Genomic DNA, 15,610 nt, shown 5'->3' with positions numbered 1-15,610 from the left:
TGAATAATTTATAAATTAAGTGTTTTTGTTCCATTCAATTGTTTTCATGTTTTCTTTAATTATTGCAATTATCATGTCTTACATGAATGATATTAATGGTTCAATTGCTTTCATGTTCCTTTTAATTTTATGAGAATGTAAATTAGTATTTTATTGAATATATATATTGTATAGATCACTATAAAAGGTATGAGAAATGAAATACTGAATTATGATCTAGGTGAAATGGAAGAATTAAAATATGAAAAATATATATGCATGAAAAATACATGAGTTCACTCTCATATGGTACTGGCTTGGGAAGTAATGTACCCGTGCACATTATATAGAAATTAAAATGGAAATGAAAATGGTTGTACCTTTATTGGTATATTTTAGACATTGCTCCTGTACTCATTAAATTGGAAAATGTTTATGATGAAAATGAATATAAATTGGAAAAAGAAACAATGTTAAATTTTTTATGATGAAATGTATATGAAATGAAAAATGTACATATAAGATATAAAAGAAAGAATGAATGAAAGGAATAATGATATGAAGTATACTAAATATTTTATGATATGAAGTATACTTAATGTTATATGACTATTTATATAAATTTTAATATTGTATTTGAAATGAGAAAAAGAATATGCATTTCATTTTTGTACATGTATAATTATTATGCATATATAAATGTTACCCACTGAATTTATTTTATAAACTCAACCCATTAAATTCAATTATTTTTAGGTAAGTCTCCAGAGAATTAAAAAATGGCTAAAAAGGAAGAGTATATCTATAAAAGATATAGCACCAATAAAAACAGGTAAATTATGACGGATGTAAATACTTAGTTTTTACAAAAGTGGTATGAATAGAGTTATGGAATATTTTTGTAATTGTGGCTCTTCAGTTGTATTGAGAAGTTTTATGTTAATTTGCTTATGAAAGGAATGAAATGTATTGCCGTCCGATTTTTATTTCCGCATCGTTAATTCGAGTATTCAATCTAGGTCGTGACAATCATGGTTGATGATGCTCATCTTTGACAAGTTCAACTACCCAAAAAAAAAAGTTATTGAATTATTGTAGGAAATTTACATTTTTCAAAAGCAATTGCTATGAGTATATAAACTTTTATTTATTTTTAATTAGGCAACTTTTTTTTTACTGATATTATACTCTAGCGAATTTGATGGTAAAAAGTCAATTCATATCACAACAATGAAAGTCTTTTTTCTTGATTATGAGTTATGACTTTTATTTTATAATAATAAATATTATTTTTTCTTCAAAATAAATTGTACAATAATAAAAAAAAAGGATTGTTTTTATTCACGCTGAAACGGTCTGGCCGGTCCAATTTAACAGCGCTCGCCAATGGCATGAAGTCGCTCTCTCGAGAGTTCACCTAGGCGAGCGATGGAGACGCGGCCTCTCGCCGTTCTGGTCTCCTCCCTCGTCTCTCAAGCGCTCCTCCTCCTCCTACTAATCTTACAATCCAACCCTAACCTCATCATCCCCTCCCCTCTTTCCCAAACCCTCATTACTCTCCTTCATCTCTTCTCTTCCCCCAATCTAACCGCCGCCACCTCTCACCTTCCCCTCAAACGTAAGCGTCGTCTAGAAATTGATGAATTGGAAATACAGGAGGAGGACGAGGAGGAGGAGACAGAAGAAGATGACAACGATCATCGAATCATTGAAGAAATGACCCCCTGCAGTGCCCTCGCCCCTCATCCCAATCCTGATCACTTCAAGCTTCACTTCGGGATGCGCTCGGCTACCTTTGACTGGCTTGCCAGTCTGCTCGATCCCCTCATCGACTCCCGTGACCCCAGCGGCTCCCCATTCCGATTACCGACCACCACACGCCTCGCTCTCGCCCTAGCCCGCCTCTCCACTGGCGCTGACTACGCTGACCTTTCCTCCCGCTTCTCCGTCTCCGAGCCTGCCGCCCGCTTCTGCACCCGACACCTCTGCCGAGTCCTCTGCACCAACTTCCGCTTCTGGCTAGCCTTTCCCTCCTCTCCTGAATTACTTCGCCCTGTCTCCTCCGGCTTTTCCTCCCTTGCGGGCCTCCCTGGCTGCTGCGGTGCTTTAGCGCCTGCCCGCTTTCACCTTCACCGAGGCCCAGCCACTGCCTTTCTCGTTGCCGACGTTTCCTCCAGGATCCTAAGCTTCTCTGTCAAGTTCCATGGCGAACGCTCGGGCTTTGAGGTTCTCAAGCAATCCTCTTTGTATAAAGACGCCATGGAGGGGCGGCTTCTGGGGCCGGAGCAATACCTTGTTGGAGATGAAAGTCAGAACCTTTATCCTTGGTTGATGGTTCCCTTTGCAAAGCCAGTGCCGGGGTCTTGTGAAGAGGACTTCAATTTGGCACTTCGTGTGATGTGCTGGCCAGCGAGAAGAGCAATCTACAGCCTCCATAACTGGAGAGTTTTGAGCCGGCTGGAGAAGGAGAGTGCTAAGGTGGCCGTTGCATTTATTGGGACTTGTGCTATACTTCATAATATTTTACTGATGAAGGAGGACGATTCGGCACTGGCGGATGTAGGTGAGGATTTCTTATTGAGTTCTGAGCAATATAGGAATGAGGAAAAGCATACTGCTGACAAGAAGGCTATCTTACTTAGGAGTACTTTGGCTGTGAAAGCAAGGGAATCTGGAACACTTTAAATTCGGTCTTCAGTAGACACTGGTGATTGCTTGATTCGACTCTTCTCTAATGCCCAATTCTCTAAGGATTCATTGAAATATGTTTTATTTATGTTTTTTTCTGCTGAAGTATCAGGATTCATCTGAAGCATTCTTTTCTTCAGACAACTATAGTTTGTTTTATTTACTTTCAATTATAAGTAGGTAGATCTGACATCTTAGAAGAGCTTGCATGTCTTCAATTGGCTGAATTGTTTTTACTATCATCTCAATACCATTTACCATACTTAAATTTCTGCTATTAAGTTATGCTATTATAAAGTGTTTTGCATGGCTGATTAAATAATCCTTTATCTGTTTTATGCATGTAAAGGAAGATTTAAAACATATGCATGAATTAAATAGTTTCACGCTGTAGTAGTTTGCCCACAATATAGATGTAGTTATAGGAGTAGGTGGAAGTAATTAATTTAACCACTTTATTTAGTGTTAGTGTTAATCATTTAGATTAGATCTGCAAAGCCTTTCGAAATATGCAGAAATAGGTGATAATATATTGTTATATGTGTGCTTTCTAGGTTTTGGTAAGCACTCTTCTTCTATTCCTTGATGTCAACCAATGCCCTTTGCATTGACTTCTTGCAGCACCTGTAAATTTGTTATTGCTTATCATTTCTGTTATGCTCATTGGTTTACTTAAATACTTTCATGCAAAATCATATAAATGATTAATGGATGATATAATGTGATGTGACATATGTAATAATTGTGCTAAAATACTAACATGCTCTCTAACGGCTACACTATGGTTAATTGCTAAAGGAGAAGATGGTAAAGAAAACTTAAAATTGATATTTAGTATATTTCATAAAGTTTTCTTTTTATAGCAGAGAAATCACACAAATATGACGTGTCAATCATATGGACAAATAACCTTTTAAAGAGAACTATTCTAAATGACTTAAATATTAATTGCAAGGGATTATACACTTCTCATTTCAACCAAATAAATGAATTTTTTAATTTCACATTTATTTGAAAACACTTATTAAGACAGCCTTTCAGAACATTTATGCAATTTTATTTTTGTCTATGAGTTTCTTTTTATTGATTTGTAAATTAAGAAAAAAATAAAGGACTAAAAATAAAAGTGATATCAGTTTGATTTATAGAGATATTTTTGTTAATTAGTTCCTCATGGGTTAAATGATCAAATTCTTTAATTGATTTATCAACTTTAGTAGTCATAAATTGTTTAAAGGCAGTCAAATAATATATCCAAGTTTTAATTGAGTTTTAGGTTCAGATATGATCTTAAGTTCAATTTTAGTTTTAGTCTTGGTTTAAAATTGCGCAATATGAGGCTCGCCTTGAGGACCGCCTTTGCGCAATTCCAGTAAAAAATGCATCGATGCTTACGCCTCGAGTTTTTTATATGAGGCTTGCGCTTCAACTTGGTTGAGGCCCGCCTCATCTCACTGGCATGAGGCTTACGCCTCACGCTATATATATTAAAACTTACATAAATCTTGAAGTAAATGCCCGACATTGGACTCTATAGGAGAGGAGGAAGGGGAGAGAGAAGTTCATCATAATGATGATTCAAATGAAGAACCCCTTAGTGATGACAGTGCTGATGACTTATGAGTTCTTATGTGATATGTCATTGCTATTTATTTTTGAAAATTTGAATTATATGTTAATGAAAAGAATACTGGGATTTGGGAAATATAGAATTTTAAGTTGAATTATATTTCATGTTGTCTTATTATTGAAATATTTTGATTTCACTTCATATCTTATGATTTTTTATGTTTTATATTATTTACTCATTAATATATAAAAAATTTATCATTTTATGTTTACGCAATCTTTTGATTTTGAGGCTTACGCCTCGCCTCACAAATGAAAAGCGCCTCAAAACCCGAATATGCAATTTTAGACATTGGTTTTAGTTGATTTTTAATTGAGGTTTAAATTTAAAAATTTTTGCTCCCTCAAATTTATGTTTTTGATTTACATTTTGACTTTTACTCAACTTTAGGAATTATTGCTTTCTCCAATTTAGTTTTTGGTTTAAATTTTGACACTTGCCCAATTTTAGTTTCTAGTTTAGAGTCAAGAATATGTTCTAATATAGGTTCTAGTTAGCATCATTAATGATTCTTTCTCAAGTTGATTTGACCCCAACATATGATTAGCTCAAAGTCATTCAATAAGATCTTGAACCAAGCCAAGTCTAGTGAAATTTTGGCTGAATTTGTTCTCGATTTGATCCAACTATGTCTCATTAGCTTTGATTAAAGCCAAAACTAAATCTGATGTTGATCTTTTTTATCTTTTAAGATAAATTCTTAATCTAACATATATACTTAAAGGGTAATATATATACGTACGTATGTATGTATAAACACAAACATTTGCACATAAATGTTTATTTATATTTTGAGCTGATCTCGAGCCAACGTGCTATGATTCAAGCACAACTCGAATTTGACTTGAAGATCAGACCAAGCCAAAAGTTGGCTCTTGGCTCATCTTATTTAGAATTCAATCTTTAATCTTTGAGCTTAAATCTTAACCCGAGTTTTGGTGTAATGTAAGCAAAATAAATTTTAGCATCATTTTGTAATTAGAAATCTAGTTTACTTTTGAATCAATTGTTTGAAGGATATTTATGAAGTATGGTTTACTCAATATAATTGGATTTTGCCATAGATAATTTTTGTGTGGCTTTGATGGACTTAAGAGGAGATGCAAATTTTTTTTTTTTTTTTTGGGATATTAATGAAGAGTGTGACAATCTTAACTGAGGATAATTGTAATATTACTTATTCTCTAAAGCTTTTTAGAAGGCTTCATTTAATGCTTTTTAGAGAATTATAGTTTAGTTCAGGTTTAATTTGTTGTTTAAGGCATTTAATGAAACATATGTTGATAAAAAGTAATTTATAGCCTGATAATTTTTCCTCACAAGATCTTTCTAGGTGAATGGATGGTATATGCTAAATTAGTTGTTCAAGTATATGATGTAGGACTACAATGCTTACAATGATTTTATTAAGAGCTTGCACAACTTATTGATTAGAGAAATAATAAATAGAACTATTAACAAATAAAATGATGAATCAAAACATAAGAGTGGTCACTTTCGTTTAGGCTAAGTTGCATATCAAGAGATTTGAGCCATCAAAATATCGTAGGAAAACAATATTATGCAAATTAGTAGCTTTCAACAAAAATTCCTAATCTAACAATAAGATTTAGAAAATAATGAAGTGCACTCAATTCCCTACGTTTACTAAGCTCGACAGAATCGGGCAAACGCGTCCTTCATGACTACAATCAAATCACAAGAAAGGATTAGACTTAAGAAATACTAGAAAAAGAAAATTAAAAAATCTTCGTTAATGATCGGTTGTAATCCTCCACTCGACGGTTCCAAGTTGTTCTTCAATAGCCCTAACCAAGGTATCCAGGATGTGCTCCACGTATTCTTCTACAGTGTGATCGATGCGCGGGTTGACGTCGAAGAAGGTTGAATGCAAGATGCACACAAACCCTTGTTCATCTTAGGAGAGGCCGTAGTCAAGGTTTGGATCGGCCATGCATTGGCTTTGAGTATGTGGTGGTACTGATGACGCCTTCAAAGCTCCTAGATGTCTTGAGAGAAGAGGGATCCTCACAAGAAGTAAAAGCTGAGGGGAGAGGGTTCAGCCAAAGGGGAGAGCCACACGTGGGTTAGGATTTAGGTTGGAGGTGATGTTTTAAATTCAAAAGTATGATATAAATTTCAGATTTTTAAATTAAGAGAAAAAAGAATTAGGAGGGAAATTGAATTCCTCAAAATTCGGGGAGGGAATTAATGAGAGAGAGGGGGGGGGGGCACCAGCATGGTGAGAGAGGGAGGGGTTTAGGGAATTAAATATTGAGTTGCCTATTCAAGGGAGTCTTAAATTAGGCAAGAGGTTAAATCAATTTCAAATAGAATTTGATTTGGACTTGTTTATGGAAACTTTCTTAAAATAGATTAGTTAAAATTATGAGAGAATTTGAATTTCAAATTCAATTAATTTGAATTCCAAATTGACCCTAAATTAACTCTAACTAAATTAGGAGACTCAAGGAATAAGGAGGTGTAGTGGGGTTGGCGGCTATAGGGGGATGGGGAGGAAATTAAGGAGGCTTTAATGCTTCCTTAATTTAGGTGATTAGATTTAGAATGAATTAATTCATTCCAAATTAATTTAAAATCCAATGGGGGGAGATTTGAAAACTTTCCTAAAATAGATTTTATAATTTAGGAAAGATTTTGAATTTCAAATTAGGGGAAATTTGAATTCGAAGTCCAATTAAATTATGGCAATCCAAAATTAGAAAGTAGAACCAAGGGAGCAAAAGGGCTTAGGCCGACGGTTTGGATGGGGTTTGGGTATGGAAGGGCCAACGGCTAGGTGGAGGGAGAGATGGTACGGCCGGTGATGGTAGAGGGGGAAAAAGGGAAGGAGATAGAAGATAGAACCACGAATCCGACTTGTCTAGGTTGATGGGTATTGCACAAGCTTCACTCCCCTAGGGATTTCACTCCAAACTCTCAAACTCTCAAGCTTTCAAGAGAATTCAAACAAGAGAAACAAAGTTTTCGATTAATCATTCATTACCTGAAAAGAAAAACAATGGGGCTATAAATAGCCTCTTACAATGATTCAGAACATAACAGGACAACAATGCCCCTAGGGTTTACATACGACCTCCCTTAGTAAAAGGGTACAATGGGAAACTAATAAAGCAAATACAATATGACATCATAAATAAGAAAATGCATAAATAAAAAAATACATAAAAAAAAATCAGAAATACAATGACTCAATCGTGGCCGTAGATCGACGGTCACGTCTCTGATAAACCTTCCACGATCTGATATCCCCATCAGTATATTAACGACATTGTGAGATTGTTGAAATAATGGTACTACTAATAATTAGTCAAAGACTAATAACTAGTCGATCAGGGTTTCATTTTTCAAACCCTACAAACTTAGTTATCTCTTAGAAGTAATCATATTTATTGATCTCTCCCTATTCAAAGATTTGGAATTTAAATTGACTTAATTCTCTTAATATTTTTTTTTTCAATTAGAAAATTTTTATTCATAACAATCAATGATCCCTGCTAAGCATACATGATTGAAATGTTTTGATCACTTTCAACGCCCAACTCGTAATTAGCCATTTTTTAGGTTCAATCCCCTCTTCATAGTTTAATTTCTTGATTTTATGCCAAAATACATATCTGAAACTTCTGATTCACTATTGAAGACCTGTCTTAGCTTTAAAGAAAACGAACTACTAAAAAAAGCCCTTTTAGGAAGCACTGAAGATGTTACTGGTTAGGAGTATTTTAATAAGATACTTTTTAACTAAATGAATGGTTAAATATAATAGACAGCAGTGTTATTCCTATATTTGGAGTTCAACTTTCTAAATGCTTATGAGGCTAGCTATTATTTCTGTCAAACATGAAGGACTTGCTTGCTGTTCAACCTTAATGAAGTATGAGTGATGAGGACATCAGGACATGGAAGATTTATTAGAGGCATGGCCGTCGATCTACGGCCACGATTTCACTGCTCTACTTTTGATTTTCGTATTTATTATTGATGTATTAGTTTTTATTTATGAAGTTTTATTATGCTTTTCTATTTTTGCCCGCCCTTAAGGGCTTAGGTATGTGTAAGCCCTAGGGGCATTGTAGTACTTTTTATTTTCTCATTGTATGGGCTATTTAAAACCTCCCTCTTCTTCTTTGAGGGTTAATGAATGAATTAGAAGAAAATTCTTGCACATGTGTTCTTTGAGTTGTGAGAGTTCTAGGAGAGATCTTTGGAGAAATCCCTAAGGGGGGAAAACGGATCACCCACCAACCTTGAAGACGGCCGGGTTCGTGGTTTGTTTTATCATTTTTTTTTTCTTTCAATCTCCTTTCCTTCTAGCCGCCGGATTCACTAGCCGCCGGAAAATTTCATCTTGTACTAAAGAAATTTAGTTGAAGAAGTGCATATATGGATGCACCTAGAGTCCTATCTAAAGTATTTTGGAAAATTCTTGTGAAGAGAACTAACAGTGAGAAATTTTATTGTAATTTGCATTTTTTATATCAAGCATGACCTTTTATTATAAAATGTTAATTATAGGATGCTAAATGGTGGGAATCTTTAGATTACATGGCTAGCATTTCTTATTTTAGAGAAGCTAAAACGGATGCATTTTTTAGTCTTTTTTGTTTATTTTTTGTGCCCAATGCTTTAATTTTGTTGTAAGCCTTAAGTTGAATTGTATAATATTTTATTTTATGGAATATATAGGCGGGGGTACCGAAAAACCCACGTAGCCATAGATGATATTCTATACAAAACATGATAATCAACTATTTCTTCAAAATAGTTACACTGCAATTGTGGTCCTAATGATGAGTTGCAAACCTAATAAACTAATTTTAGTGAATCACTTATGTTTAGTTTTTTGGTATGGAATAATTTCCGTATTAACTGAGATTTGTTTTACCGCTTATATTCTACATTTTCTTATTTAGTTTTGACATGTCACCAAAAGAATTCAAAAATTTAGATTGGTTTATATGGACTGCCGAGTTATTATAGCTCACTGTAGTTTTACTTTTAGTTTTCATAATTTGGATAATGGAAGGAGTTTGTTGATCAACAGTTTACAATCAGATATGAGATTATAAGTATTTCTTTGTTTTGATTTTTGTACAGCCATGTATATGTTATTATTCAGTTCTATTGTTTTATTTATAGCCATGTACTATAGTGTAGATACATTTTGATGAAATGAAAGAAAACTTGTGTGTGGGCTCCGAAAATTCGGCCCCGGCCTCTGCCCAATGATGATTGCTTTTCTTATGGCGAGGGAGTTTTAACACATTTAAGTTCCGGCGTAAATTTTGGAAGGCAGATGAGTTTGAAGATAAGACACTTCCTAGAGATTTCGCCCTCATTTTATGAAGACTTTATGATATGAGTTCTGGTTTCCTATAGGCGCAAGCACCTATAGTTAATTACCCCTCCCGATAATGAGAGAGAACTTTCGATTAAGGCTAGTCGTCAATCAGATACATGTTATCTGGCATATAGTAGCGGCATAGGTTTCAATGTTGGAAAATTTGAGAATTTTGGAGAATTGGAAGATTTGAATATTTGATATTTAAAATTGAAAATTTCACCATCTTGCACTTAAAGCGGATGGTGGGGGAATGGATGATGGACCCGATCAAGATCTCATGGTTCCGTCGTCCCGGGCCATCATGGACCTAGGTCTACTTAGTCAGAGAGGTAGTCGACCCAACCTAACAGAAGGATCATTGTCAGCAACCATGAGTTGCTTCGTGCAAGGAGACCTTGTAGACCTAGGGTGAATGTTTGTCTAAGGGGACAATTTGAATCTACCTTAGCTGACAGAGGGCTTTGTGCCCTATCGATTATATCTCAAGGATTTGATGCCAATAAGGAACGTATCGGCTCTGGTCATAGCCGGTATTTGTGGTGCCATTTGACGGCAAAATCACTCGGTTCAGAGGGCCCCGGGTAACCGTTTATCCTGTGGTGCCATTTGGCGGCAAAACTGCCGGTTAGAGGACACATAACACGTTCTTATTGGCAGGAGATTGTTTGAGAATGGATCACAGTGATATTTTCGATTAGGCATTTAGCTCTTTGTGAGTTGAAGTAAATTTTAATTTATCCACCTCGACAAACTGTTGCGGATGGTGGATGGATTTTGCTTTAAATATTGATGGATTGATTTCTGAATTTTAAATATCTGGAATTGAGATTTGGATTTGTGAGAATTTGAGTGGCATTTGAAAATATTTCTAAACCCCTCCGGTTGAGATAAACATTCAACACGGCCATCATCGAGGTGTTTGAGGTCATTTTCATTTTTTTTTATTTTTTAATTATTTTTTTAGGTCATTTCCATTTGATTGAACTTTGTCGACCCTATTAACTTGCCGATAGGGGATCGGGTTTCATAGGTTTTGTGTCCTTATTTGTGAATTTTCTTTGTTAAAGGTCTGAAGGCCCGATATGAATGTATAAAATAAATATTCTGGTCAACTTCGTGACCGCATATTTATCCGATGGTTCGAACTCTGTCTACTCCTATTTACATGCTTAGGATTATCAGGTTTCGTAGGTTTTGTGCCCTTGTTAGTGAATTCTCTTGATTATAGGCCTTGACAGCCTAATATTAATGCAATAAAACAAATATACCGGTCGTCGCGACCGTATACTTGTTTGTTGGTTCGAACCTTGTCGACTCCTATTGATCCGTATAGAATGATCAGGTTCGAATTTGAATTCACTTATTAACCCGCGCAGCATCCCTAGACATCTCGTGTGTACCAATAACACGCTCGCCGGGGCCTATGCAGGTTGTAATTGAATTTGAATTCACTTATTAACCCGCGCAACATCCCTAGACGTCTCGTGTGTACCAATAACATGCTCGCCGGGGCCTATGTAGGTTGTAATTGTATTTACCCCTTTTGTGTACCTATGTATATACAAATTACGGTGCATGTGCAGGGGTACATTGAAATAATTATAGTTATGCAGGTAATTGCCATTTGAGTGCACACAACATTTCATTTGAGAGCTTATACACGTCTTCTGTCCGCTAATACGAGTGTTGCGGATCCGGTGGCGGTCGTTGTAGATTGTAGACGCCTTCTGTCCGCTCGCATGAATGTTGCGGATTCGGTGGCGTGGCATTGTAGTCTTGTGGACACATTCTGTCTGCTCGTATGAGTGTTGCACATCCGGTGGCGATATCTGGAGGTCACAATCCATCTCGTCATCTTGATGTTGACTCCCCTTTCTCGTTCACCGGGAATTCTTTTTGAAGTTTGTAATCGTAGCTTTGAAATGATCTCTTTTAAGCTCTTTAGTGTAGTAGACTTGTTACTTCTGGTGTTTGTGGATACCAGAGTCATTTCCTTCCTAAGGTTAGAACCAAGAAGAAACTTTGGAATACTAGGAAGTTTAGTTCTAATTTGTTCAAGCATCTCTTCCATCCTGTCAGGGGGGGTGTCCTTTTTCGTACATCAAGTTGCTTTCATACCTGACATAATTTGCAGCATCTCAATCACCGTTGTTGTGGGTGACATCTGTACTTGTGCCCACAGTGATTCGTTGTACTTACGATATATACACTGTTGTTATCCACAAGTGGCTTGTGTTTGTTTGTGGGGGCCTATTGTATCCACTACGACCTCCTGGAAGTGTTCGTAGAAGAGTCATTATTCCTGCATAATGTCCATCTTTCACCAATCTCCGGTGGGTTTGATGTATTTGCACTTACTTTAGGGATGGATCTTCCACTATCAAGTGGTAGTGTTGCCTTCTACAGTCAACAGGCAAATGTAGGTACTGTCGTAAGAGTCTGTTACACCATGCCCGTACATGTTTGCTAGTGACTCGTTGAATTTGTGGCATATGAATTTCAATAACTCATAAGAGGTCGATGTGTCTATTAAGAGATGCCATTAACCATCGGGTTGATTGCATTCATCATTGATTTCTTTCTTCACATACGTTAGCCGCCCACTTGCCACATTCACTTGTGTGCTAATTTCCTTATGCTTATAAGGGACCGATGTGTTTACTTGCATGCCAAATCCCTTCACTTGCATATGGGGTGACATAATTATTTCATGCTCTTTGTAGATTGTTTAAATCTCAAGTTTAAGTTCTGTGTTCGGGTCCCCTGCAGTTACATTGAGTGCACTTGGATTTCAGTCAAGCTTTGTTCTTTGTATATGCTTGAGTCCAAGTTCAGGTGCACAAGTTCAAGTGCTCAAGTTCATAGATCCTTGTATTCAATCTGGTTTGAGTTCAAAGTACATGTTCAAGTGCTTGTTCAGGGTCTTCTGAAGTCCTTGCAAGTTCAATTTCACTTGATATGAATTTGGTTCCAGTTTGATCTTATTTTACTTGGGTTTGACCTTTTATTAATCATTTGAGTTTTGTTCAGGTTCAAGTCCACAAGTCATTGTTCATTTGAGTCCATATCAAGTCCTTTTGAGTTCAAACAGGTCCGAGTACGATTACATTTTCACCCGAAATTTCGACAGTCTCCCGACGTCTCCCCTGTTTAGAGGGAAAACTACGGAAAACTATGTCTTTCCAACCACGCTAAGAAAAGCGTGTATGGTAGGTGCCCTCTTTTGAGGATACCGTGACTGTGTAAAGTTTTTGTCCCCACCACGCTAAGAAAAACATGTATGAGTCTTCTACAGGTACCTGTTATAAGAGAAAAAACAGTTGTTTATCCGCAGGTACAAAGCCGCGTACGGGTTCTTAAGAGTTGTCCCGGGCAAGGTTTAAAATTGTGTAAATAACCCTTGAGGCGGTTTTCGTCCGTGAGGCGAGGCGTAAGCCTCGAGGCGGTCTGAGGCGTAAGCCTCACGGACGCAGAATTGCATAAATGAGAATTTGAGGATTTTAGCAGGTAAATAATAGCAAGATTCTATCATACAATAAAAACATCTAAATGACAAGTGGAATTAGTGGAAATTAAGAAAAGAGATGCAATAAAATCCTGTTTCAAAGTATAAAACCACAAAATTATAGTCTATCAGAACTCTCAAAATACAATTAAGAAGAAACATATAAAATTCAATCATATCCCATCACTAAATGGGTCTTCAAGAGAATATTCTTCTCCAATTGTATCTATGAATGTCATATCTTCATCTTCTTCAATATGACTCATTTTTCACTTTTCTGTTCAATAAGAATAATCATTAATTCATTATCATGTTAATTTCTCACTTGATATAAATATAATGCAATAGCATATAAGAAGTTGTGAAATACCTTTACTTGATTATTGTGCTGCAGAGCTAGTGGATGTGTGTGGTGTGATACTAGTGGATGTGTCCACTTGATCTGCTTCGCTCCTCAAGACATCCACACTTAGATCCTCTAGCTGTAAGTCTGATAATGGCAAATCTGTCTCATCATTTATGAATCATTCATTATCAGATGACACATCATAACACACCAATGGGTCCTCATCATCCTTCAACCCCTTATTTCTCAACCTCCTATCTCTTAACCTCTTGTTGCACATAACATATACAAGGGAGTTCATTCTGATTGTTGATAGCCGATTTCTTCTCTTTGTTTGCACTTGACTATATGTACTCCAGTTTCGCTCACACCCAGAAGAAGAACAAGTGAGGCCCAAAACTCTTATAGCAAAACTGTAACTCAGGGGTAGAATCATCAAATTGGATCCACCATTCAACTGTTTTCAAAAAGAAAAATAATAATCAGAACTTAATAAAATGTCTTGCATTTACCAAATTAAGTATACTTGGAGATCGTTTGACAATTGTTAATTTTGCTGCATGCAGACCGAAAAAACTCTCTTTATTCCAAAATAGAACGATTTGTAAATCTGCAAGCTCTTTATCTGTCTGCTCCGGTATTAGTCATTCCATGCAATGATACAGACCAAGCTTCACCTATGGGTTTGAAGATTTCCTCTATGAATATTGAAATTGAGGATTGAGATAATATGTCGCTGCATGTAGATGACGGTATAACTGTACCTCCCACCGAGCATCAATGATATTCCAAATCTCTCTATAACTTGCCTCCTCTTCTCCCAAATTGTGTGCAATCAACTCCTCGGCCTCATCTATAGCATTATAAATAAAATCCATGGTTGGTTTCTTCTCGGCATCTACTAAACGTAAAACTTACACCAAGGGTCTCGTGCTCAATATGGCATAAGTCACAGCAGCCCAAAATTTATCATTTAGAATTATTTTTCTTATTTTCTTCCCCTCACTTTTCTTCCCCCACGTAGAGTTAAGCTATTATGTTGATGTAAACATTGCTTCCAGAGATTGTCTCACATCCAACAGGCTCTGAAGTGTCAAATAAGATGTGACAAACCTATAGATTTACAGTGCACAAATGTAAGAACCTACATTAGGAATTGATAATGATTTGTAGTGCACAAATGTAAGAAGATACCTAGTGGTTGCAGGGTGAATGATTTCCTTATTTGAAAACTTTCTCATTAAGGCTAAGACCCCTGAGTGGTTGTATATAAACTTTGTGATCTTCTTCTCCCTAGAAAGAGCGCTCTTGTGTTGAGGTAAATCACCAAGTTCCTATAATATGTGATCGATACAGTGTGCTGCGCAGGGGGTCGGGGGTCTAATATAGGTGTTTCCTCTTCTCCATCAACATATGACCAGCTATTTTGTATGCACTGGCATTGTCAGTCACCACCTGAACAACTAATTGCTCCCCAATCTCCTCAACAACCCCATCTAGTAAATTGAAAATGAATTCAGCATTTTTAACCTCATCTGAAGCTTCAACTGATCGTAAAAACACTGTGCCGTAAGGATTGTTGACAAGGATATTAACATTAAATGGTATGGCATTCTCAAAAAAAAAATCTGTCAATATCCATGCAAACCTGCCGTCGACCCTCTCTCGTACCAGCCGCAGGCATCATCTGTATTTGTGTTATATCCTCTCCTGGATTAGTCATATACTGGTCCATAGGACCCCGCGCACCTCTATTATGTATAGTGGAGGAAGAGCCCTTTCCACTCTCGCTCCCAAAGTAAGCACCATGTTCGATCCTTTCATCAAATTGCTCCTGTTGTAAATGTTTGGCCGTAGTACTATTTTTCATATAAGCTGTAATTTTCTCATTCGCCTTATCCGGAACATTCGCACAATGTGCTACATTCTTATGTGAGACGGATAAGTGTTCATTCATGCGAGTTACTCCTCCCTTCACCACCTTATCACAAAAATTATATTTTAAATACACATATCTTATCGCCGCCTCCTACATCAACTTGCATACTGTATTTCCAAGAAGGGTCACGCCGCAATGACGTATTTGTCTTTTCA

General features: G+C 36.4%; 1 protein-coding gene across 2 annotated transcripts; it reads left to right on the top strand.

Annotated features, from left to right (window-relative positions):
• Nucleotides 1-1,335: 1,335 nt before the first annotated feature.
• LOC110092420 (protein ALP1-like) lies at nt 1,336-8,486 on the top strand. Of its 2 annotated transcripts, XM_020816953.2 has the most exons (3): nt 1,336-2,542; nt 2,622-2,686; nt 8,168-8,486. In XM_020816953.2, the coding sequence occupies exons 1-2, from the start codon at nt 1,408-1,410 to the stop codon at nt 2,636-2,638; spliced, it is 1,152 nt and encodes a 383-aa protein (XP_020672612.1). In that variant the 5' UTR covers nt 1,336-1,407; the 3' UTR covers nt 2,639-2,686; nt 8,168-8,486. The 2 variants fall into 2 exon arrangements, with proteins under 2 accessions (XP_020672612.1, XP_020672610.1); XM_020816951.2 differs by having other exon boundaries at nt 1,336-2,686.
• Nucleotides 8,487-15,610: the final 7,124 nt, after the last annotated feature.

This window comes from Dendrobium catenatum, unplaced genomic scaffold (assembly GCF_001605985.2).
Source record: "Dendrobium catenatum unplaced genomic scaffold, ASM160598v2 fragScaff_scaffold_29, whole genome shotgun sequence".
Lineage (NCBI taxonomy): Eukaryota > Viridiplantae > Streptophyta > Magnoliopsida > Asparagales > Orchidaceae > Dendrobium > Dendrobium catenatum.
The sequence above is the reverse complement of the archived record's forward strand: the minus strand, read 5'-3'. Positions and strand labels throughout refer to the sequence as shown.

Excerpts from the sequence above, each read along its gene's own strand:
- LOC110092420 (XM_020816951.2), top strand. The coding sequence starts at position 1,408 with ATGGAGACGCGGCCTCTCGCCGTTCTGGTCTCCTCCCTCGTCTCTCAA.